Source organism: Anabrus simplex, chromosome 2 (assembly GCF_040414725.1).
Source record: "Anabrus simplex isolate iqAnaSimp1 chromosome 2, ASM4041472v1, whole genome shotgun sequence".
In the NCBI taxonomy this organism is placed as follows: domain Eukaryota; kingdom Metazoa; phylum Arthropoda; class Insecta; order Orthoptera; family Tettigoniidae; genus Anabrus; species Anabrus simplex.
The window spans coordinates 868,614,970-868,641,612 of NC_090266.1; the positions used below are offsets into that span (position 1 = coordinate 868,614,970).

Consider the following 26,643-nt stretch of genomic DNA (forward strand, 5'->3'; position numbering starts at 1 on the left):
TCCAGGCACTTTGTTGTTTTTTGAGTCGGGCAATGGGATGCTTGATTTTGTCTTTGTTGGATGGTCTCGCTTCTGGGCATCTGAGTATGGGTTCTTCGGTCTTGATGGGATTATTGGGTTGATAGCAGTTCTTAAAGTAGTCAGTGAGGATGGTACAGTTTACTTCATCTGAGATCGCCAATGTACAGTCCTTTCGCTGAAAGCACAGTGATGGATGTTTATAGCTCGTATGTTTATTATGATTGTTATTATTATTAATTTTGCTAGTGGCTTTATGTTGCACCAACACAGACAGCTCTTCAATGGTGGGATAGGAAAGGGCTAGGAGTGGGATGGAAGCGGCCGTGGCCTTAATTAAGGTACACCCCCAGCATTTGCCTGGTGTGAAAATGGAAAACCACAGGAAACCATCTTCAAAGCTGCCGAGAGTGGGATTTGAACCCACTATCTCCCGGATGCAAGCTCACAGCTGCGTGCCCCTAACCGCACGGCTAACTTGCCCGGTATTATTGTTATTATTATTATTATTATTATTATTATTATTATTATTATTGCTGGCTTGGTACAGCCCTTGCAAGACAGACCCTCCGATGAAGGTGGGCAGCATGTGCTGTGTATAGGAAAATCATGCTACTGCAGGGGAGTATTGTGTTGTATTTGGTGTATGACTTGCAGGGATGTTTGGGACAGCAGAAGAAACCCAGTCCCCAAGCCAAGCGAATTAATAATTTAAGACTGTATTCCCCAATATGGCCAGAATTCGAACCCGGAGCCTCCTAAATGGAAGACAGCTATGCTGACCATTCAGTCAAAGAGCTGGATAACAGCAAATTATGGTAGACAATAGACCATCCAGAAATTCACTTACCAATAATATACCTAGTCAACATTTAACTCATTTTCACCAGCCATTCATTAATCTTTCTAACACTAACTTCGACAGTGGGGAAATTACTATACTGTCAAAAGGCCCTAAACATAATTGGTCCAATTATAATACATCGAACGTTACTAAAAATTGAGCTATAGAAACAGAAGCAATTATCAATAAAATGCCTCAGGATACACATGACGAACTTAGACATGAAGCTAAAAAACAACTAAATCGCATTTTCAGTTCTTCTGTGCACACCTTAACTCCATCACAACTCGCAGATAGGAAAAAAGATTCTTCAACTTAAGAATAAGATTAAGAATACTAAAACCATAGTTACCAAGGCAGATAAAGGCAACACTACTGTCATCATACATACCATCAGACAGGATTCCGTACACCCTGCCAATCACAAGTGTGCTACCTACAACAGTCTAGTACACCGCGCTTTTAATATACCTATGTCCAAATCAGACTTAAACAGAGTTGAATACTATACGCAATATTGCACTCCACAATGGCTACAACCATAACTTCATAGAACACATATTAAATAAATTCAGGCACCGACCGCAATCCACTTTAAAGAAAGAAATAGATAAATCCAAAACCTTCTCATCGTTTACGTTTAATCCCAACATTTACAGGGTCACAAATATTTTTAAGAAGCGTAACACTAACATTTCCTTCAGAACCAATAACAGAAATCCCAACATACTGCATAATTCTAACACAGTTAATGTTTCTAACCCTTTCAACAAGTCAGGTGTATATAGATTCCACTGTAACAACTGTGCCAGCACTTATATTGGACAAACGGGTAGATCCTTTAAGGTCACATACACCGAACACGTAAATGCAATTAAGTATAGGAGATTTTCTGCACTAGGGCAACACGTAAATGACTATAAACATCAATTCCAAGGTATCAATAATGATATAGATATTATCGAAATAATCAATAAAGGCCTAATACTTGATCTAACTGAACAGTGTTTCATCCTTCTCCATCAATACTATAATCCAGACCTTAATCTTAATGTCATATCTGAAAAACCCACAATTCTGTTTGACACACTTATCTCAATAATTAATAATCTAAAAATCACCAAAAGTCAATCAGTTCACAAAATAATCCATAACACGCTTGCTTATTACCCCCTCCGTTGTCCCCGCCCTCCTGATCTATGTCCCTCCTCTACCGCGATCTCCCCTTCCCCGACCTAATACGCTCTGCCTCCCCCTGTTCTCTCTGACGGCCTGCTGTCTGCTACCAAGCTTATCAGTTCCTCTTTTACTCTTCAACATTCAACTTGGCACTCGAGGTGAGTTTCTATTTACATATAATTCTTTCCGGGCATTTGTCTCATTTGTCGTTCTAACACGCGGCTCAGTCTCTTATTTTAGGTTCCGTCTTTGGTTCGAGATACTTCCAGAGTTTTTACAAGATCCACTCGATAATACTAGTCTCTCGAAACCTAGTCTGCTCTTCTATATTAACTTACAATTTTAAGCCACAATTTACGGTCAGGAAAAAACCAAGCCATACAACGAACTTACCCATTTTACTTAATTAACTTTTAGGGATCTAATAACCTGTGATACTATGTCATATCATCAGATTTTAGCTATATAAGAGATTTTTATACAAAAATCCACACAATGTTAAGTCCAAGTTGAATGCCTCAGAAATTTTAATTAGTACACATTTATGAGGAACTTCTTTCACTTGAATAACGCTGTAGCAATTAGCTCATCGGCATATCCATATTGATTACAAATGTTTAAAAATTGACATCAAGATGTTCAAACAGATAAACCAAATTTTACACATACCACAAGAACTGGAAAGTAGTTAACACTTGCGGATACACAGACCAAGTTATACAATGGACTTATCCTTTTTGTTTACTGAAATCTAATGGATATAATAACCTGCGACACAGAAGCCGTGCTATATTTTAGCTGTATAAGACATTTATTTAAACTTCACACATTGCTATATCCAAGTTGAATAATTATTGAACATCTACTAGGAACTTTACCAACTGGTGGTTGTAACTAGTCCATCAGCCTATCTATAATGACTGCAGATGTTATTATTGAACTAAGAAACTTAATTTTATATATGCCATGATGACTACAAAGTAGCTACGGCCCATATTGTTCTTACAATGTGAAAAAAGCTCATTCCACTTTTGTAATTTTAACTGTACAAATATTGTGGTGTACACCTTTCTATATTCAATTTTAATGATAAAAACCCTTGTACATATGTAAAGTAATTCAGTTCAAGCACATACATTTTTAAAAATATTGTTAATAATTTTAAGAAATGTAATGTACTCTATGTCCAATGTCTTTGTCTTACTTCCTAGGCTGATGATTGGATACTCTATTGCCGAAACCAGTCCCAAATAAAATGAATATGTGATGAGTTTATAACTGTCACTATTTCTTGTATTGAATAGGTGGATCCCCATACCTAACAATTTTGAATGTAAATCTCGATTCAATACAAAACCTAAAAATGAACTTTTTGACACTAGATATGGAATAGTTATGCATTGCTCTTGCACTTCAGTGGCTGCTCATGTTTGGACTTTGTGATTTTTTAAGTATTTTTCCCTGTGCCTGTGTTTTTCTATAGACTGAGTCAGTTTCTAGAAACACTGAGTCTCAGAATTCTCTTAAAATTATAATCTGACAATTTGCTTCTCTGGTTTGGTGTGGATGCTTTCAAAATTCAAAATAGTTGCTCGCAGACATGTGGGGAACCAAACATGCTACACATTCTTGCAGCAAACCTATGTAACTGCAGGAAACTTTCTTGAGGGAAATATTTGTAAAATATCACATATGTATCTATTATCCTTGTATTTGCATCTTAGATCCCTATCACACTGTAAGTTAATCAGATTCCCTCCCTGTCCCATTCCAGCCTTCCTCTTAATTGCTCAGTTTCTTATTCTGTTTAGTTTCTCTACAGCCATAAAGCTGCTCTTATGTCACAAGTTAGGAGTTGGTTGAGGCTTGCTTATGGAATTGGGTTGAATAATTGTACTGACCTGGATTATTTACTGAGGTCAGTTTGAACATCCCTCTCCTCAGAGAACAGTTCTTAATTCCTGAGAGAAACTTGCCTTAAACTCAAGGGATCCCCATGTCATCAGTATAACACATCAGCTAATCTTTCAAAATAATTCTACCATCCATAAACATAACCTCAAACAAGAACATTCCTTATATACCTGCCATTATAGAACAATAAGCCAGAAGGAAACTTTCTATGTGTTAGTAAATGTGTTGTAAAATTCATGCAATATTAAATCTAATAATAGTTAAAAACAATTCCTCTCAAAATTATAGGCACTTTTGTTGGGATGTTGTTCCTACTTTGTTGAAGAATATTTGTCTTGCACACTCAAGGAGATGGCTATGCAGTACAGATTGTCTGCTTTAACTGTAAACTTACTGTTAGGAGATGACAGTTTGAAATGTCATCATTTGCTGCCTGAAGATGGTTTTTCCATGGTTTCCCAGTTTACTCACGGCTGGAGCTGTACATTAATCAAATAATAATAATTAGTTTTACGTAGGGTGAAATCCATATGTGTGATGCAGTTCACCTCCACGACCCTACAGGTGTGGGAAAAATAGAAGAAGAAGAAGAAGAAGAAGATTGGTTTTATGTCCCACCATCTACTTTTACAGTTTTTGAAGACGCTGAGTTGCTGACATATTTGAGCAACTTCAAATACCAATGGACTGAGCCAGCTTGAGCTCAGAAGGCCAGCACTGTATCGTCTGAGCTACTCAGCCCGGCTATCTTAAATGGGGAGTGTGTTCAAAAGGTGCTATTTCCACTTCAGAATAAAAATTAGTATTTCTTCCATATACACCGCAGTAGTTGAATACTATTGAATGTCATGAGTAATCCAGACAAGACAGATGTCATTCCTTAAAATTTGTACCATATCCGATTTTGGGTACATTCCATGTGCCTTTTGTTACATGTTTCTTGCGATTTTCCTGCAACTTTCTTATGACAAAAATAGTGCCTTTTGAACGAAAGCCATGCCAGTTAATTGCCAAGTCATAGCCCTTTCTTGTCCATGTGTCACTAAAAATGTAACTTGTGTTAGTGCTTTGTTAAATAGCTCGCAAGGAAAGTTTCATAGCGATTCTTTTACTTAAATCTGTTTGCATGTTTAGCGTACTCTTATGATATTTCTCTGTTATTTGTATTTTCTCTTTTACTGTGTACAAGAGGTGAGTAATGTATGTAATGTAATATACAACCTGTGACGATCAAGTTCGCTGAATAGTCCTGTACTATCAACATAGATGAACAATGCACAACAGTGACCTTACTGTCCTCAAAATAGTCCCCTCCCATAACTATGCACTGCTGAGATCGGCGAAGAAGAAGAAGAAGAAGAAGAAGAAGAAGAAGAAGAAGAAGAAGAAGAAGAAGAAGAAGAAGAAGAAGATTGGTTTTTTGTCCCACCATCTACTTTTACGGTTTTTGAAGACGCTGAGTTGCTAACATATTTGAGCAACTTCAAATACCAATGGACTGAGCCAGCTTGAGCTCAGAAGGCCAGCACTGAAAACTTTGCAAGAAGGCTTCTTTTGGGATGGTGTTCAAAATTCTCGTCACGTTTCGTTGGATGTCAGGAATATTGTCAAACCTCTTTCCTTTCAAAGCGAGTTTGTTGCGTGACTTTTCGGCTCCAACCTTTTTCCGACGAGGGGATCCCAGAGAACGCCATTCCATGTTTTGCCGTTTTGTTTCAGGGTCGTACCTGAGACACCAGGTTTCATCCTCAGTGACAATACAGTTCAAGAAATTTGGTGTCGCATCCGCCGTTACGACAGAATCCTGTCAAGCCTCTAAATGTGCCTGCTTCTGATCTGATCGTCATTCAAGTGATGTGGCACAAGACAAGAACACGTTTTCCCCTTCCTTAACTTCTGGGTAACGATTTGTCGCATGAATTCACGGTTAATCTGCAGTTCATCCACTATCATGTGCACAGTTAATCACTGATCGTTCGTGATTAATGTCACCTTCTCAATGTTTTCATCACTGACGGCGGTCGCCGGTCTTCCGCTATGGGGGTTGTCAGAAACACTTTCCCGGCCTCCTCGAAAACGGGTGAACCGCTCATACACACACTTCAAGGACAGTGATTGATCTTCATAAACACGTACCAGCATCGCATGCGTTTCTTTTGGTGTCTTGCCACGCTTAAAACAAAACTGTACATTGATCTTTTGGTCGTTCATGTTCCTGTTCACAGTTCAGAACCAATGCCCTAAAGCACTGTGTCAAACAGGTCGTACACGGCACACACACGATGCTCAACTGAACAACATTGGGAGCAGGTGGTCAAAACTTGCTGCTACGCAGGTGCAGCATTGTGTGTCGCCAGTGTTGCCGGATCGACTGTTCTGAATTCATTCACCGAACTTTATTGTCACAGATTGTATGTATGTATGTATGTACGTATGTATGTATGTATGTATGTATGTATGTATGTATGTATGTATGTATGTATGTATGTATGTATATACATTAATAATAATGTTATTGGTTTTGAGTGCAAATCTCTCTCTCTCTCTCACTCTTTTTCCCCCTCTCTCCAACTTGCATATGACATGGTTGGTACTACTGCTATATCTTGCTGACGTAATATGATTAGTAAATAGTAAATAAATATATGAGCACTCCTTTTTTGTTACTGGTAACATTCACTACTAGTTTTGCTTATTGTTACTATTGCTAATAAAGGAAAGAAAAACAGTGACAAATACAGTCTTTTCCACAAGAGTTTAACTCCCTTGTAAAGGTGTTGTCTACATGTTTACAATAGAATTAAACTCTGGTAAAAAATACTGTAACAACAGTAAAAGGTAAGACTTGGTGCAATTTAAAGCTTACATTATTATTAATAATTTTTACCTAGTAATGAAACTGAGGATGAAGAAATTCATGCTCATTATTCCAGTGCCTGATGTTATGTCCCTTTCTTGCTGCTTCCTTTCCCCATTTAGAACTGTAAGTTTACATGATATGGGATGGTATACTAATCAAAGTTATGTCTTTTCCTGTGGTAGTTCCCTCCTGTATGGTGGTATTGGTGTGAAATTGGCTTCTGCTGTAGTATCAGCCATTCTTCCCTGGAACATCCTCTATGATGGTGATGGTGTGCTGTTGTCGGATAACAGACCAGAGGTCAATCAGTCAATGAAGGCCGTTCGAGAAGCTCAGAAATCTATTATCCATGACATAGAAGCAAGCAATACAGCTTCGTCATTTGTAGCAAACCGCACATCGCTATCAACAGTCATCCATATAGCTGCAGTACGTCAAGCATATGTGGTAAGCATACATATTGTTGTTCAGAGTAGAATATAGAAACTTAGAATCAGTCGAAAGTCTTTTAATTTTTTAGCATAGAAGGGTACAAACATTATTTCATTTTCCCTTTCTAGGCTCTTATTGAGGCACTGAAAGGAGTGCCGCACGTGCATCAACCTGGTATGGTGACCTTCGAAAGTGAGCAGCTTTTCTTTGTCACATATGCACAGGTATGTTGCCCCTCTTTCTCAACTATCAAGTTACTTTACTTTGTCACATATGCACAGGTATAGTGATCTCCTTGTAGACTATCAAGTTACTTTACTTTGTCACGTATGCACAGGTATGTTGCCCCTCTTTCTCAACTATCAAGTTACTTTACTTTGTCACATATGCACAGGTATAGTGATCTCCTTGTAGACTATCAAGTTACTTTACTTTGTCACATATGCACAGGTATGGTGACCTCCTTGTAGACTATCAAGTTACTTTACTTTGTCACATATGCACAGGTATGGTGACCTCCTTGTAGACTATCAAGTTACTTTACTTTGTCACGTATGCACAGGTATGGTGACCTCCTTGTAGACTATCAAGTTACTTTTGTTTTTCACATATACAGTGGAACCTATATATATTGCTTTTGGTGGGATTGCAAACAGAACTATAGATGCAGAAAAACGATGAATGTGGAAAATAACAGTTATAAAGCAATTGCTAACATAATGCTTGAAAACAAAGCACATATAATTATAGACAGACTTAAAACACATAATGAGTAATGTAATGATAAAAAATATAACAGTACAAATTTTATTCCTTCACACTACCTATTTGCAAAAAATTGTCACAGTACTTACTTTTAACATCTTTTGAAAAAGTCCTTAATAGATGTTTGTTTCGGGCCTGATTATGTTCCACGCGGAGCAATGCACTTTCAGTATTAAAAATAGTTTTCTGCTGCTGATATCATGAGCGTACATGTAGGCTCTAAGTGTTTAGAATGCACTCAGAGCTTCAGAAATGTTTGGCGCTGGTTTGACCTCTTCTTCACTCTCACGGTCTTGTAGCACACATTCATCAGTAAATGTTGTGATATTGCTACATAAATCCTCTACACTGAGAACCGAACACTTGAGAAGTTCACTGTCTATTGACGCATACGTATGAAATTCCACGCTGTTCACGCCCAGCTTTTCCCAATTGTCCCACATAGGTTTCTTATCAACGACATTATCAATATATTTGACGCCTTCATTGTATGATAAAGATGATGATTCCCATATGAAACCTGAAATATTTGTTCCAAATGAGTAAATTTATAATGCCAACTGTATTGGTACTTTCATTATAGCCGCACTTCTGGAAACGGTTATGAATTGTGACTGGCGAGATCTGATGCCAAGCCATTGTTACGAAATGAATTGCCTGCAGGACGTTGATTTTCATTTCTGCTCTCTTTCCATTGCCCACGAGACACACGGCCCTATGCACTAACTGATTCCTGTAAGACTGTTTGAGACACTTTATAATGCCTACATCTAATGGTTGCAGGATGTTAGTGGTATTAGGGAGGAAAAAATCTATACATTACGAAGGATTGCAAGGTCCTTTGGATTGGCATCGCAGTTGTCTATGAACAGAACTATCTTCCTTTCCTGAGTTCCCATGGAAGCGTCCAGCACACGAAGAAATCCTGCAAAAATGTTGGTGGTCGCCTAAGCTTTGGTGTTGGAAAAATATTGAACTGCTAACTTCTGAGTGTTTTTGAAACACCTGGGTTTCAGGAACTTCCCTATAACAACGGGTACATGCTTATTAGATCCGTCACTGTTACAGTACAAAAGAGGAGTCCTGCGTCTTTCACTCTTTTCCCCACCAAGTTATGAAACTCCTCGTACTGCTTGTGTACGGTCAGGAAGGAAATTGTAAAAGTAGCCCATTTCATTTGCATTGTAAATGTCTCAGGTTCATATTCCTCGAGCAGCGCCAGCAGGTTTTCCAACCACAGTTCCATACCTTATGATCTACAGCAGATATTTCGCATACTTGCTTCTTACACACTAGCCTGTGCTGCTCCTTGAAGTGGGAGATCCATCTATTGAGAGCTGAGAAATTCTTGATGTTCATTCTTTCCACGAAATTGAGAGCTTTCTCTCATAAGATCCTGCTGCCCACAGGAATGCCTGATACTGCACTTGATACCAGGCAAAGAGAAGTATAACCTCCAACTTGCTGTATGTAAATTCTTTACCAGTCTTTCTTTTCTGTATGGACGTCCCATGTTTTTCTACTTGGTCACATATTTTACGTTTCTTACTCATAATGGAATTTTAATGTTCATGGCACTAAACCTAGTCATTTAGCAGTTTTGATTTTCTTTTCGGAAGGATTTTCTCAACTTCTTTGATAATTCAAAGTCTTTCATCCAAGGTTCTAATTTGCTTAAAAGGTCATGTTATTTTTAGTTATATAAAAAAATCCACAAAATATGACAATTCAATGACAACTATACACGCTAAGTAAAATACAGTAGACTCTCAATTATCTGTGGTAATCGGGAGTTGGAAAGCCATGGATAATTGAAAACCATGGAAAAACCTTAAATGAGTAGGAAATAATATTTAAGAAGGCATTTGCTGCATTAAAATTCTATGAAGATAAACCTTTTGATTTGAAAGGATTTATCAATTTTAATTCAAATAAAGTTACAGTAGGTCTACGCTACTTATGGTCATGTAATGTATGCACAGTACTCACAGTTTCTCTTCACACAATCGGTTAATGTAATTACACTGTAGATTATCTTGCCACATATGTATGAAATTCCATGCTGTTCATGCCCAGCTTTTCCCAGTTGTCACACGCAGGTTCCTTATCAATGACGTCAATATATTCAACACTTTCATTTTAGCCGCACTTCCGACAACAGTTATGAATTGTGACTTCTTCAGTGAAGTGGTTTGTTTCTTAAGTATGCCATTACGAATTTTCCGCAGAACCAGCTTATTGGCGAGGGGAGCATCTTCTTGTTGTTCCATGTAGACCATCAGCCCTTCAGCGCACTGAAGTTCAACTCCATGGCTGATAAGGTTTTACAGAATGAGAGGAATATTGCCGTCTTCATCACTTTCATTAGCTTTACCAATTTACCTTCAAAATATCACTGTCACTCAAAACCTCGTGACTGCTTTTGGTTCGCTCAACTTCAAAGCACTCTGAAATGCAATCACTGTTTATGTTACTACATCTTGGGGTAGATTGCAAGACATTTGCTAGCGCAGCTACTGAAAATTCTTCACCGTCTTTGAAACTGAGATCTGCTTCCACACTCTCTGGAATGAAACCTAGGTTTTTCCATGACTTGGCTATGGTTGATACCTTCACCATACGCCATGCCTTTGGCACGTGACCGTGGGTCATCTTGCTCGGTCCCACAGTTTACTGCAGATAATCGAGTCTACTGTACAGTACTGTACTGTAAGAATGTAGGCTACACGCAGATCTCGCTTGCCTTGGATACTGAAGTTAAAACTTGGATGAAAGTAATGGAGTGACTTGGATGATGTCATAACAGTTAGTCATGCAATATGGCAGTGTGTGTATTGATATGACGATTGATCAGGATTTCGAGTTTGTCGGGACAGAAGTCAATGAATGATAGATCTGGGGAAAACAGTACATCGAAGAACAATAAATCAATTTTTTTTACGCAGATCATATTGTGTACGTTCTCGGGGCTGAGAATTACGAATGATAGATCCAGGAAAATGACAGTTCTGGGAATGATCAATCGAGGTTCCACTGTACACAGACATGTTACCCCTCCTTGTAGACTATCAAGTTACTTTTCTTTGTCACATATGCACAGGTGCACATATGCATATTCTACGCTGGCAAGTTACTTTCCTTTGCTACATATGCCCAGATATGTTACACCTCTTTCTAGACTATCAAGTTACTTTTCTTTGTCTCATATGCGCATGGATGTTGCCCCTCTTTCTAGACTTTCAAGTGACTTCTCTATGTCATGTATGCACAGGTATGATACCCTTCCTTGTAGACTATCAAGTTACTTTTCTTTGTCGTGTAGGTACAGGTATGTTGCCCCTTTTTCTAGACTATCAAGTTACTTTCCTTTGTCATGTATGCACAGGTATGTTTCCCCTCTTTCTAGATTATCACGTTACTTTTCTTTGTTATGTATGCTTCTCCTTTTAGACTATAAAGTTACATTTCAGGCTTCTCAACTATTTTTGATAAGAATTTGAATCATTCAGTTTATCTGGAGTCATAAATGTTGACAGATATTTGAATTATACTTCCTCTTCTGTTTACTACTGCAAGGGGTGTATTAATATTTTAAGAATTATAGATAATGCACTTGGTGTGCAATTTATTGTGGAACCCGTGAGGAATTTAGAAATGATTCTTTGGTAGCCATTTAACATCACCTTAACACTTACAGTTTTTCTGCAACGTTGCTGTAGAGTAGGGCTGAACTAAGAAGAAAGTGGCCATGGCTGTTAAGTTGTAGAAATGGTAACCATGCAAAACTATACCTCAGGATTGGGGATAGTTCACCTGACACAAATGTTTATTTGTTGTTAACATGAAGGTCATGTTATATATGAGGCAGTCTTATATGCACATCTTTTCTTTCTTCATGTAATATTCTATGTATAATGGTACTTCAGGACCATCTTATACATGGTGATGATGTGCTGTTGTCAGGTAACAGATAACCGACAGACCCTAAGTTCATAATCTTTCTTGAAATTATTATCTTACACTGGAGGTATGGAAGTAGTTTATATTAAATTCATGTATTTGAGGATAATCTGTTCATATTTTAAAAAACTTAACATAAGTCTATTTTCAGTAAAGACACCTTTAATACAAAAACAGGTTTAAATGAAATGACTGTATCATCTAGTTATATGCGAAGAACAAGCATTTTGCTTACTATACTTTTGAATCTAAGAACTGAACCTGATTCTGCTTGGTTGTCTTCCAGTACTGTTTCTGCTGAAGCTGCTTATTTCTTAAATGATGTCTTACAAGGAAGGTGCACAAAGGTTCCTGGTTAAGATTTTGATGAAACTGTCACATTTCTTGTTATAAAGATACCAAAAATATTGTTTATAACCAGCAAAGCTCACCCAAATATGCACCTATGTTAAGGTATGCTTGGACAGCATCTGTTTTTTTACCATGTACAAATAAGGATATGTTTCACAATGTATTATAAATCAACTTTCAAGTAAGTGCAAATAGTTTATTTCCAGAATATGAAGACAGTGCATTTATTGTGTTTGCTTGGTGTGAGGAACAGCTGTGTTTCAGCACTGCATTGTGACAGTCCTTTATCATGATCTGGAGTGAAGACACTCTTTTATATATACTATATATAGTTTTATGTACACCTTCAAAGTTGTTTGTTTGTTTGTTAACCCTAGAACGCTAACCCTTTGTAAATTTTATGGTGGTAGGTAGCAGAACGGTATAGTTTATTGCCTTCCGCGCATGCGTGCCTTCCGCCATTTTGTTTAGCTGATTTATTTGAGCAGTTATTGACTGTGGCATGTGCGATTGTTGATATATTTGCTCATTCTTGTAATAATTGGGTGGGTGTCATCATATTGACGAACGGTTAGTGATAGTGTGAACTTATAAGTATAATGTGTCTTCATGACTTTTTGACATTTATACTTATTTTATTTATTTTCTTGGTAGTTTTGGTTTCTTTGCAATGCAAATAACCCACATCCATAATTTTAAGGTTTTAATTGAATATGTTGTGTTATAAAATTCATTTCTTATAAAATGTGCTCATTTAATATTTTTTGTGTTTCAGGTTTTCTATATTTAATAAATAATCACATAAAATTATTTAATATCTATGTATTTTGATTCATGTTAAGTTTAGAACACTATAGGAACTCTAAATAACTAAAATCTTGCCAAATATAAGCTGTTACATAGAAAATATAACAATTATAAATTGGAGTAGTCAAATTTATGAAGGGTTAGTAATAATGTGTGGCGAAATAGGGTTAGTATTCTGGGGTTAATCATCTGATCCATATTTCAGATACACAGAGGTCTGCAAGGTAAGAGATTGATTGTAATTACTAGAGGCTGGGTTGTTCAGCGATACTAGTTTAGAATGCATCATATAATTTGTAAAGTAGCAAGTGGCATTTAGCCTGTTCTGTGGTTATGTAGGTGAGTTGCATAAAGTTTAGAGGTTCTAATAGGTCATATCTCTATTATTTTTGTAAATCTCACTGTAGAACCGTGAGCAGCCTAGAAGAATCTTGTTACTATTCTAACTTATTAGTGCTACAAAATCTGGGCTCTAGTAATTACATTTACAACTGGCATTAAAGTACCATACATAAAAGATTGTTCATTTTATTATTACAGTCATGGTATAAACAAAGTAACAGTATCAAAGATTCAAAGATAGATTTACAAATTACAAGTTTCTTCTATGGCAGCAGTGTCCAGAATTCCACACATTGTGCAGAGGTCCAGACAGTGTGATTCAGAAACACTGGCCAGCACAGTTCCCCCTCCATTCATGTCCATCTTTGCTTCTCCATCTCTTCGTGTGGCGGGGAAGTCTCCTCACCCATCACATCTTTACAGGATAGGTGTCACTAATTTTTCAGTGAGAATTACAAAACAAAACAAAACAAAAATTATTGTTGATAAAATATTAAGCTTTTCAATTATAAATCAATCAAATTGCATGTCACGTGAAGGGAGGGGCTGCAAAGAACAACAAATAATTTGACATCAGAATTTTGTTCTTGGAATTTTGAATTGTTTGACCCAATAAACTTTCAACAGTTTTCTTTTTTTTTCTTTTTTGTACAAAAATAGAAAAATATTAATGTGACTAGTAGTGTAAAAAAACAATTGACTATTAGATTAAACACAGAGGATATTTGTATGTTTCTACATTGACAAACATATGTCTACTTTTACACAACACTAAAACTAGAACATGCTTGCTAATATACAAAATATAAATAGTTGCTTTCCTTTTAATTAGTGTTATTTTTGTGAATAAACCATCGTCTTACAATCAGGCACAAATGAATGTGTTACAGACAAGCATAAACAACTTCTCAAATTATCATCTGAAAGGTCTGTTCGCAACCTTGGTTTATTTAGTTTTAATAATGAAAAGAATGTTCACACACAAAGGTAGCTATAATTTATTGAATAATCCCTTGATGCTTCCTGAATCGAGACCTTGTGGACTTATGACGGATTGACATGATCGAGCGCAGCAGCCTACAGCCATCAGCAGGGCCCACATTTGGTGACATGTCATCTTTTAACTGGTGCATCATATACCTCGCTAACTTATATATAAATCATGATCATGGTCCCCTGATTACAGAGTAATTCTTCCATCATTTTTTTACAATTTTTAAAAACTTTTATGTAATATTGTTTTCCCTCACAATTTTGTCCTTTTCATCAATTTGTTAGATTAATACCTTGTTTTTTAAGCCTTTTTTCTTTGTTCTGCATTATTAATTTATCATTTTTATGCTTTTATGTTGAGTAATCAACGTATCTAAATATTGTTGGAGCTTTCAAGAAACAAGAATACTCAAACATGAAAAGGTTCAGTACACAGTTTGAAAACAGTGAAACAAAGTAACCTTCTACAAACCTTATCCGTTTGAAAATTCCCATCCCTAGAGAGCAACGAGACATTGTTTCTAATCTGTATGGGCTTACGATGAGGGGAAAGGGGGGGGGGGGGTATTATCACAATAGCAGGCACAAAATTCATATTTCAGTCAGGTTATTGAAGTGCCTGAGTACTAACATGGCATATACATGCTTGTTAATTTTGTTTTACACTGTGCAAGTTTTATTTGTTTGAGTGTGATTGACTTCATGTGTTAGAATGCCAGTGATACAACCATCTAAAAGGATTTACCATTCAACAACATGTGGGTTGCGATGTACACAAATCCAGAATATCAACACATGCCAGGGATTGCATAATATCCCAATAAAGTGGAGGAAACAGAACTAGGGTAGTGTGTTATCCAGGAATCAAGTTAAGGCAGATGATGAGGAAAGGGAGGGAGGAGGGTAAGGAGAAGGTGGTAATCTTTCACGTTGGAACCAACAATGTAAGGCAAGCAGGAATATGTACTAATGTAGTTGGGGATGTGTGGGATCTAGTTATAGCAGCATGGAAGAAGTTTAAGGAAGCAGAGATAGTTATCAGTAGGATACTGTGTAGAAGGGATACTGACTGGAGCGTAATTGGAGATTTAAACAAGACTATGGGATGAGTGTGTGGGGAAATGGGAGTGAGGTTCGTGGATCCTAATGGGTGGATAGGAGATGGGGATCTACGCTCAGATAGTCTTCACTTGAACTGCAGTGGTACGTGTAAGTTAGGAAGTTTGTTTAGAAGGGTTATAATGAGGTACATTCAGAGAAATGGGTGGACTAAAGAGTGGCGATAAAGGTACAGGGATCCAGAAGTCAAGTAGGGATGACATAAAAATGTTAGTGTTGAACTGTAGGAGTATTGTAAAGAAAGGAATAGAATGAAGTAATTTAATAGATATATACTTACCAGATGTTGTAATAGAAGTTGAATCATGGCTGAGAAATGATGTAATGGATGCAGAAATGTTCTCACAGAACTGGAGTGTTTATTGTAGAGACAGGATAGGAATTGTAGGAGGGGAATATTCAATCTGGAGAAAGAAGAATTTGTAAGCTGTTAAAGAGTTAAAGATGACAAACATGAAATTCTAGGTCTAAGGCTCATCTCGAGAGATAATAGGCAGCTTGATGTTCTTGTAGTGTACAGACCTGGAAAGGGTGACACAGACATTGATTCAGAATTATTTGATAAAATTATGAGCTATGTAAGGAAACTATGCAGAAAGGATCCTGATTGTAGCACGTGATCTCAGTTTACCAAATGTCATTTAGGAAGGGAATCCAAATAACAGGAATCATGACAAACAAATGGCAAATAAGTTACTCTGGGAAGGACAGCTGAATCAGAAATTGACAGAAACAACTAGAGGGAAGAATATTCCAGACATGGTGCTGATAAACCCAGATGAGCTCTTTAGAGAAACTGACGTAATAGATGGTAATAATAATAATAATAATAATAATAATAATAATAATAATAATAATAATAATAATAATAATGTTGTTTGCTTTATGTCCCACTAAATACTTTTACGGTTTTCGAAGACACCGAGGTGCTGGAATTAAGTCCCGCAGGAGTTCTTTTACGTACCACTAAATCTACCGACATGAGGCTGACATATTTGAGCACTTTCAAACACCACTGGACTGAGCCAGAATTGAACCTGCCATGTTGGGGTCAGAAGGACAATGCCTCAACCATCTGAGCCACTCCACCCGGCATTGACGATGGTGATGGTATTAATGACCACAAAGCTGTTTTTGTCGTAGTTAAAAAGAAATGTGATAGAAAGGAAGGTCGTAAACGACTTTTAGGCAGTACCATGTGGCTGATAAAAAGTAATTATGATTGGTGGAAAATGGTAAATAAAAATGTAAACATACTGTTGAGGAATGTGAAAACAGGTATGTACCTCTTAAAGATGGTAAGGAATGTTTAATGCCCGCTTTATAATAACAGAAAAGTAAAGAGACTAAGAAGGAGGTGGAGATTAGAAAGAAATCAAGTTAGAAATGGTTGTGGAACTAAGGAGAAATTGAAGGAACTTGCTAGGAAATTGAATCTACCAAAGAAGTCAGCTGAGGATAACATGATGGCACATGTTAATGAAGAATGGAAGTGTACATATAGGTACTTTAAGGCAGAAACAGGTTCCAAGAAGGACATTCCAGGAATCATTAATGAACAAAGGAATGTGTATGTGAGGGTCTACAGAAGGCAGAATTATTCAGTCAGCAGTATGAAAAGATTGTTAGTTACAAGGATAGTGTCCAGATAGAGTAGGTGACTAATACTAACGAAGTATTGAAATTTACCTACGATAACAGAGACATTTACAATCAGCTGCAAAGGTTGAAAACTGGAAAAGCATCTGAAATTGATAAGATTTCTGGGGATATACTAAAGACAACAGGTTGGGATATAGTACCATACAAGTAATTTGATTACTGTTTTCATGAAGGAGCTATACCAAATGCATGGGGAGTTGCTGTATTAGCCCCTGTGTATAAAGGAAAGGGTGATAAACATAAAGCCAAAAATTACAGGTCAGTCAATTTGGCATGGGTTACTTGTAAACTGTAGGAAACCATTCTTTCTGATTTTATTAGACATGTTTGCAAAATAAATACAGTAGAAGTCAGTTATAGCGAGAATTCATAACGGCGAAAAATTTGCTCACAATAACGGATTGTCGTTATATCCGATTTTTGTATAAAAGTCGGAAAACCCTTCATGCATTTTAAAATCGGTATGAAACGGCAATGAGTTTGTTCAAAACTTGCGTTTCCGCAGATGATATCCACTCTACGGCTTACTTGTTTGTTATTTTTCGTAATCCGATACTACGTGAAAGTGTATACTACGTGAAAGTTTATTTCATTCAAAAAAAATATAGTTCCGTATTTCTCCGAATCGAAGGTGAACTCCACTTTTCCTTTCAAAAAAAATTAAAACAGGCTCAAAAAGAAGTTTGTACAATCATACAGGCCTACGCATTTTAGACTATTTTTAGACGCCGAACATTGACTTCCGTCACGCCGTACCGGTACCTATTTCTTTTTTTGCGGCTGCACAATTTTACTTTATTTCCGCGGGTTTAAGGACCATTAACTTAATATTGGCATCATAATACCGAAGAGAACTTGTTGAAAATTTTCCGGCAATACCTATTCCACGCGTCTCTACAATACAACGATCCATCAGGAAATTATTCTTGCTGTCTATAAAACTGTTACTTTTACGCAGCGTCAGATATAACCGGCTACCGCTACACGTACGTCTCCCTTGTCGGACGCGGCCAAATTCAACGGCTAGCGACGTATAGGCCTAATCGCGAACGTTGAAAGTCAACGAACGAGTTTATTGCGCCTTGGTATGGCCAACCGCCCTTGTGTTTTTCGTGCACATACCTCACAATTTCATCATCGACTTCTTTAAAGCGTCCTTGTTGCGGACCACTGAATGCATTTTTTGTACAGTACGCATTTTTTTCTTCATTATTTTTTTGTCTTCACGCTAACGCCAAATACTGGCTTTAGTTAGGCCTATGCCGTATTTTCGTGCGGCTGCACAATTATTCTACATTTCCGAGTGTTTAATAAACATTAACTTAAACTTGGCATCATAATATCGACTAGATCCCGTCGAAAATTTGCCGGCAATACCTTTTCCACGTATCTTTACAATACTACTATCCATCTCGAAAATATTCCTGCTGTCTATAAACCTTAATTTTACTAAGCGTCAAGTGCAATAGACGCGTTATGACTCTGCCACTGAGTAGCCATGGCTTTTCTAAGAATTCGAAGGGTCGCACGCTTTGATGCCATTCTGTAGATTTGAGAAACACACAGGCACTGTACAACCGGTAGCGATGTGTAGTCAAGAGGCGGTCGTTTATTGCCAATGAGTTCTGTGCGCGTGTGAAAAGAAGCAGCGTGGTTACCGCGGTAGTAGCCAGTGGTATCCATTAAGTTACTGTTAGGCCGCGAATGTAACAACTCTCGAGTTTTCGCATGAGATTCTGAGGAAAAAAAGTCTTGGATTCGGAGAAATACGGTATCACTCCAGAGATTTCTGTGGCTAACACCTCAGCTTTTTTCTTCAAACAGCGTCACCTAACCTAACCGTATATGTAGCCTATCATGAAAACATATTTGAAACGCATGTAGAGAAATAACTTCCTCACGAAAAATTTGCATGTAAATAACCGTAACTAGACGCAAGAAGATATGAAATATCCTCTGAAATCAGTGATGTACTCTGCCATATCTTGAGGTGTATGACATACTTACGTAATTTACGTATATAACATTAAAATTAAGATATCTTTTATTCAGTCTTTATTCTTACGAGTTAACAACTGCTATCGGCCACGTCATTTACGCACTTATTACGAAAACGTGTTATCCTCTTTCATTTCGAATTTTCTTTAGAGAACAGCAGTCGATGGTTATCACTAATCAACTCCAACCTCGCCTTTGAATGTAAACGAGAAAGCTCGCAAATGCATAAAGTGAGAAAACTATACCGTGCCGAAGATGATCGATCGCATTTTGTTGCACATGTTTCAGTTTTCTTATTCAAACAGCGTCACGTATCCTAACTTAACCGTACTATACGTATGATAAAAACACACTTCAAACGCCGGTAGAGAAATTATACCTTTCTCGCAATAAATTTTCATAATAGCCTTTCCGTAATTTAACCGGACGCGACAAAATACAAACTAACCTATGAAATCAGTTAAGCACTCTGCCATATCTCGAGGTGTATCCAATTCTTACTTAAATGCAGTATTTAGCCTCAAAATTAAGCGGTCGTTTAGTCAGCCTTAATTGTTAACGAGTTAACAACCGTTATCGGACACGTTATTTACGCATTTATTACGAAAACATGTTCTCTTTCATTTCGAATTTTCTTTACGGAACAGCTGTCGACGGATATTACTAATCGACTCCGACATCGCCTTCGAATGTCGACGAGAGAAATCGCTAGTGCACATAACGAGGAAACGATGCCGAAGGTAATCGATCGTATGCAATATCATCGCTGGTGTGCATAAATATCGGTAACGAAAAAATCGCGTGCGCTTGATCGCTCGTAATAACGGATGCGCCAGTGATGGGGTTCTCGCTGTAACCGAAGGACGATACACAGTTTAATATAGGAATTTTGAAGGGACAGAAAAAGTCGTCGCTATAATGGAAGTCTCGTTATATGCCATACTCGTTATAGCGGAATTCTACTGTAACAGGTTTGATCGAAGGCAGTTTACATTTAGAAAATGTTAATCCTCTGAAACTCAACATGTAGCAATCCAGCAAGATATAGCAGATATGTTTGATCCAGGAGGTCATATGGACTATATCACGATTGACCTATCTAAGGCATTTCATAGGGTAGACTACTGGAAAAAATGAGTGCAATTGGACTAGACCAAAGAGTGACTGGATAGTTGGCTATATTTCTAAAAAATAGAACTCTGAGAATTAGAGTAGATGAAGCATTATCTGATCCTGTAATCATTAACACATTCAGTGCGGATCACGCGCTGGGTGCGTGCCGCTACTTTATAAGCATGTGCCTCCGCACGTCATGTGATGGTTGCTAGGAAATATGAATCACAGGTTTCCCACATGGTAACAAAGGCTCTGATTGTCATCTCACACATCGTGTAAGTCTAGTCTCCTAGCAGATTCATCCGTAGCCATATTTTGCGCATGCGTATTCTGTTTCCTGCGTATTTCCTCTCCAGAGTTGTCCTCATACGTCATCAGTCATTTATGGGATCTTTGAGCAGCAAGACCACTTCAATGCGAGGCAAGACACTGCATTTTCTGTTTGTTATTACTTCAAGAGAATTAAGAGTGATTCCGCTTTTGAAATAAATAAATTCCACTACTGCGATATGTTCAGTAAAAGAACTGAACTTGTAATTGTCATTTATTCTTGCATCATATATGTGTATAACACGGAAGACCTTCTAATTGTCATTTATTCCTGCATCATATTTATAAGTAACTTGAAGGAACTTTCAGTAATCATTTTTGACTGCGTTGTGATGCTTATCGCTTGTGTTAGCTATAGGGTTTTCATTCTTGCTGTTATACTGATCACTTCTATTAGCCAAAGTGTTTCATTTTTGTTTGTCATATTCTGTTTTAGAGAAGTGTAAATATTAATATATTTATGTCTGTAACATACTTTACACATTTGTTTGCTATCCGCGGTAAATAATGCACAGTAATCTACCAACGCGCATGGCGCGTGATCCGTCTGGTGACCAGTATTACTTCTGGATTTCAACCACCGGGCGGGTCACGCACCAGGTGTGTGAGTGGGATAAGTCCACGAGTTCGATAGAACTCGTCCTACCAACGTACAAAACTTTGATAATTACAACTTTTAAAGAGTCCCACACAAATATTTTGCTCAGGTTGTTGGGTATGTAATGCTCTGCTAATACGCAGTGAACTTGTTAAGAGGGGAATTCCTCAAGGCAGTTTATTGGACCTTTATGTTTTCTTATATATATAAATGATATGAGTAAAATCTGGAATCAGAGATAAGGCTTTCTGTGGCTGATATTATATTGTATAGAGCAGAGGTGCTCATCTGGGCGCCCATTGTGACTAGCCCAGTGCGATGAGGCTGACGTGACGTAAATGCGGGCGGCTTGCGTAGTAAGCATACATCACAGTGAAACGAGAGAGCCAACACACTTGCAGGGAAGGGAACAGTGACATTCGATTGTCACTACTTAGCGAAATGCTTAATGGGTTACAGTATTTTCCTTTTTAAATCGCTATAATTGCAAGAAAACTGGCCTTTTCAAGATATTCTGGTTTGATGTATACTGTGCTCAATATAAACCGTCAGTTTTATTTTCTTACATTTATACATTCAAAGAAAACTATCACATTATAATTTTTGTGTTGTTATTTACAAAGGTACAGGGTTTAAGCGTACAAGCTACAATTTTTACAGTTCCTTGGATGGATATGACAGTATTTACTTTTCTTAAAATGTAACATTCCCGTTATTCATTCAGCAAAAAGTAATATATTTACATAATTCAACAAGTTAACTGCTTGTTTTTGCACAGTGTTCTAGTGTTGTTTAAATTTCCCTGTTCACTGAATTTGAAAGTAGTATTTAAATTTTATCAGGCGTCCAATGATAATAGTTAGCCTCTAAATCGTGAGGGAGTTTCATCACGAGTGGGGACATGGATATTTACCGTCCAAGATTAAAATTATTAAAGTAACCTATGTTATTCCCGGTAAGCATGAGTGTTTTGTTGGTGAGTTTATCAGGTAATTTAAACCCAAGCAACCACAAGCTGCAGTTTATTCACCTTAACGCTGTATTATAGAGAAATGTTTCTAAAGCGCCTCTTAAAATTTAATGGTCAAAATTGTAATTCATTACGTATATCACAAAAATATTTGAGGTTGTAGGTGTAGGCCTAACTCTTTATTGTATCCGGTCAAAATACAAAAACAGCAATGAACATAAATAACTTACCTCTTACAAAGTACATTGAAAATGATGTGGATATCTGCCCTCTTCTTTCATTGTTTTCTGCCTCCCTTTCAAACTTGTGTATCGCCGCAATGATCAAGAGTGACTGGGAGAACTTCGCCCAACCTTCACGGCTTGTGCATAACCACAACGTCACTGCGGTTGAATAGCTTATGCTCCTTGCCTGCCTGCCCGCCTACCTGCGGATGAAATGCCCAGCGTGAACGCCTCTTGTATAGAGTAATAAATAAGTTACCAGATTGTGAGCAAGTGCAAAAGGACCTCAACAATGTGGTGAGATGGATAGAAGGCATTGTTATGATGATAAACAGGATTAAAAGTCAGGTTATGAGTTTAGCTAATAGGAAAAGTTCTCTCAGTCTTAATTACTGCATTGATGGGGCGAAAGTTCCTTATGGGGATCACTGTAAGTACCTAGGTGCTAATATAAGGAAAGATCTTCATTGGGGTAATCACATAAATAGGATTTTAAGTAAAGTGTACAGATCTCTGCACATGGTGATGAGTAGGGGTCGGATGTTGTTGACCTAAAGAATCACTGAAAATGATCAATAAAATGCCCTTAAATTTATGGAAAAAGGCTATAAAATAAGTAAAAATGGTTTCTAAATGTTTGACCAAACTGAATTCTGGTGACTGCATAACGAAGATTTTACAAGTAATATATCCCTATTCCATTCAGTGCTCAGCTCTTGCTAGATGCAGTACTTTACTCCCCTGAAGAATTTGTGAACACTCGTTACAGCTTTCAGATTTTTTTTTTCGTTCATGTCCTGTTGTACAACAAACTTCCTTTCCGCACTTACTTTAACACCGCACATGTAAACACGTCTTTTCCAAATTCATTCCCTAGCTGATACCGAGCAAGTTGTTGTGCGGTTTTCGTCATGTAGCTGTCAGCTTGAATTCCAGAGATAGTGAATTCGAACCCCACTGTCGGATGTATTCCATGTAGTTTCATCTTGTGAATTCTGAGAATACTGAGGTGTGGTGTACAAATAACTCATTAAAATTTACATGTATGTTTCAGAATTTGTGTGCACAGTCAACACAGCAACAAGTAGACCTGGATACCACAGCGAGCAGGCATCTTAATAGCAGTCAATTGTAAGTCAAAAAAAAAAAAAAAAAAAAGTTTTAATGAAATGACATTAATAGTATTTTATGTGGACAGTTTGATTCCCTGAGGTTCCTTTTCAGCACAGTTGCAAGTAATTAAGCTATTACTTGTCCGATCAGTCACAACCCCTTGCAAGTGAGTGTGCTGATGTTTGTTTGTATCTGTAGTGAAGGCACAAGATGGGAGTGAGCACATACACTCACATCACAGCCTTATTAGTGATTGTTAGCATGCTGGAAATGCAGTATACAGCTAGCATGTTATTGTGCTGCTGATAGCAATATTATAATGTATTTGAATGTTCAGTTTCCTGCAGACAACACCCATTAATGTTCAACATCTGAAGTAGGACTTTCGGCATCAAAATCTTCATCTGCTTTATTGGTTAACTCATTAGATATTTCTTTTGAGCTCCCATCAATGTCGCTCTCTGTCACACTAAAAAATGAACATTACTTTGATCACTGCTTTCTGCACCAACATCTCTGAGAATTCTGAGGTTCTGCCCCATTAATTTGTCACAAAGCTAGTAGAAATATCTTTCTGTACTTCATAATTCTCCGAGAAAGTTAGGCATACAACAATTTTGTCAAAAACATCAAGTTCTGTTTTCTTTGCAAGTGGTGGATTTGCCTTCTGTCCTTATCTGCTTTTTGACACTTCCTAGCTTCTCACTTCTACCTACAGCTTTAGGCTCTTCAGTACTTCAGAGAACTTCTTTTTTTTTTCACAGAATATTAAAGCATTGTATATTATCTTCCTCCTCTGTAAATGGATTACTGGTACTTTACGTGATTTGTTCAAAGGTACTTTAATTCTACTAAGTGCTACAGTTACGTTAACCAGCACACAAGTAATGAAAAAAAAAACTCATTTCAGACAGCATTTCACTCCACATGAACACAGGCAGCATTATTGCTAAGGCAGTTGACTAGGATTCCTGTACCATTCGTGCTGAGGTAACAGATTGCATCATTCTGTTTATAGCAAATAGTTCCCTTTGCTGCCACCAGTAATCACTCACCAGATGAGTAATAGCATTTTTTCTTGGCAGTGTGTATGCTCCTTAAAAAGAAAAAGTCTAAACTGTTTGTTAGGTCATCAGACTAAAGGTTGGTTGGATCCTAAAATAGTGCTACTAAAGTTTATGTGGTTATTAGGAAACCATAAAAGTAGATGGTAGCATCAAAATGAGGCATACTAGGCAAGATGACTAGTAAGAGAGTTTGCCATTACTTTCCTCACTGGATCAGAAAGTGCTATTGCAGCACAACTGACCCTATGAATAGCACTTTGTTAACTTTTTTTCTTTTTACAATTTGTTATAACACTCAGATGCACTAGCCATGCTCTGAATGTCATTACTCAGCACTGCTCATACCTCAGCAGCTTCCATACTATTACAGCCATAAATGAGATGAGACTTCAGTGGAAGCTACATTTTGCTCTGGCCTGTGCCAAGAGACAGATGTAAGAATACTTCTTCCAACCATCAAGAGACAACAAGAGGTGCAGAAGTCTGATGTTTTGACACATAATTGCCTACATAGTGCAATGAATAGACTTAACTGTAAACATACAGCAATGTGATGGGTAATAGACACAGAGGATTCAAGTATAAAGACTAGAAAGGATACTGCCAACGTAAAGACCACATCAAAGCCTGAATGTTTAAGATGTAAGTTAAAGTTGAGTCATTCGGTCCCAGGTTGTGGCAACATTTGTAGGCTATCCTGAAGTGTGATTTTTTCCCCCCCCGGGGTGTCACCTCCTTGCCACTCTAGTTCCCATTTTACCATGTGTTGTTTTGTTGGTCCCAATGGCATAGCAATGTTGAAACACTGTATCTTGTGAAATCTTTAAAGTTAATCAACAATGGATGTGGTGATTACTTGGATGGGTAGGCTCTGTGCTGAATCTTAAAGGAGGAGCAGAAAGAAACTGGCCACCGTACTGCAAGTAAGTTCTAGCCGAGAGTACCTGATCAGTGATCCCCTGGCCAAGCTGGGGGCACTGACAGGACATGTGACAACCAGGTTAGAATAAGGCATCAGCTTTATTTCTCCCCCTTTAACGACTACTGAAGAATTTCATTGAAGAGTATTACTTACCAAGCAAGTTGTTCACAGGTATTTTGAAAAATTAGGGTGCTGTCAATGGTGGATAGTAAATTGGATGAAAATCAGTGTGGTTTCAGACCATAGAGGGACTGTCAGGACCAGATTTTCAGTATCCTTCAAGTGATTAAAAAATGCTATGAGAGGAATAGACAGTTATGTTTATTTTTTGTAGATCTAGAGAAGGGAAAAGGTGTTAGCTATACTGGGGGATTATGGGATTAGGGGGTAAGTTATTACAGGTGATCAAATGCATTTTATGTTGACAATCAGGCAGTAGTGAGAACTGAAGTTAGAATGAGTTCTTGGTTCAGAGTAATTACAGGAGGTAAGGGTATGTTTCAGCTTTGTTGTTCATCATAGCCTGTGCAAGGACCATTTACTGAAAGTTATAAAATGGCAAGGAGGTATTCAGTTGGGTGAAAATGTAGTAAGCAGCTTTACCTGTTTTGATGCAATGGTCTTCATGGAAGACTGTGGTGTATGCAATCAAATATTTTGGGAGTATGATATGAAGATTAGCATTTTCAAGACTGAAGTGGTGTCAATAGGGAAGAAACTCAAGAGGATTGACTGTCAGGTTGGGAATACAAATCTGGAACAGTATTTGGAATATGTATTCTCCCAGGATGGTAGGATATTACGTGAAATAGAACCAAAATTCAGCAAAGCTAATGGGGTAGCCTTGCATTTGCAGTCAACGGGATTCTGTTTGAAAGAAGCGAGATCCTGCATGAAACTATTTTAGAAAGAAGCGAGTTTTGTTTTTGCTACTGGTTTAATGTCGCACTAACACATCAAAGGATTTTGGTGATGCACAGATGGGAAAGAACTAGGATTGGGAAGGAAGCAACTGTGGCCTTAATTAAGGTATAGCGCCTGCATTTGTGTCGTGTGAAA

The 26,643-nt window shown here is 37.6% G+C and overlaps 1 protein-coding gene across 1 annotated transcript in view; it reads left to right on the forward strand.

The window, feature by feature from the left end:
- The window catches only part of LOC136863150 (endothelin-converting enzyme 2), a 539,501-nt gene that overhangs the window by 501,329 nt on the left and 11,529 nt on the right, over nucleotides 1–26,643 (forward strand). Inside the window, exons 13-15 of the mRNA XM_067139494.2 lie at nucleotides 6,998–7,262; nucleotides 7,376–7,471; nucleotides 23,537–23,613. Of these exons, the coding sequence (XP_066995595.1) occupies nucleotides 6,998–7,262; nucleotides 7,376–7,471; nucleotides 23,537–23,613 (438 nt within the window). The remainder of the gene's footprint in view (nucleotides 1–6,997; nucleotides 7,263–7,375; nucleotides 7,472–23,536; nucleotides 23,614–26,643) is intronic.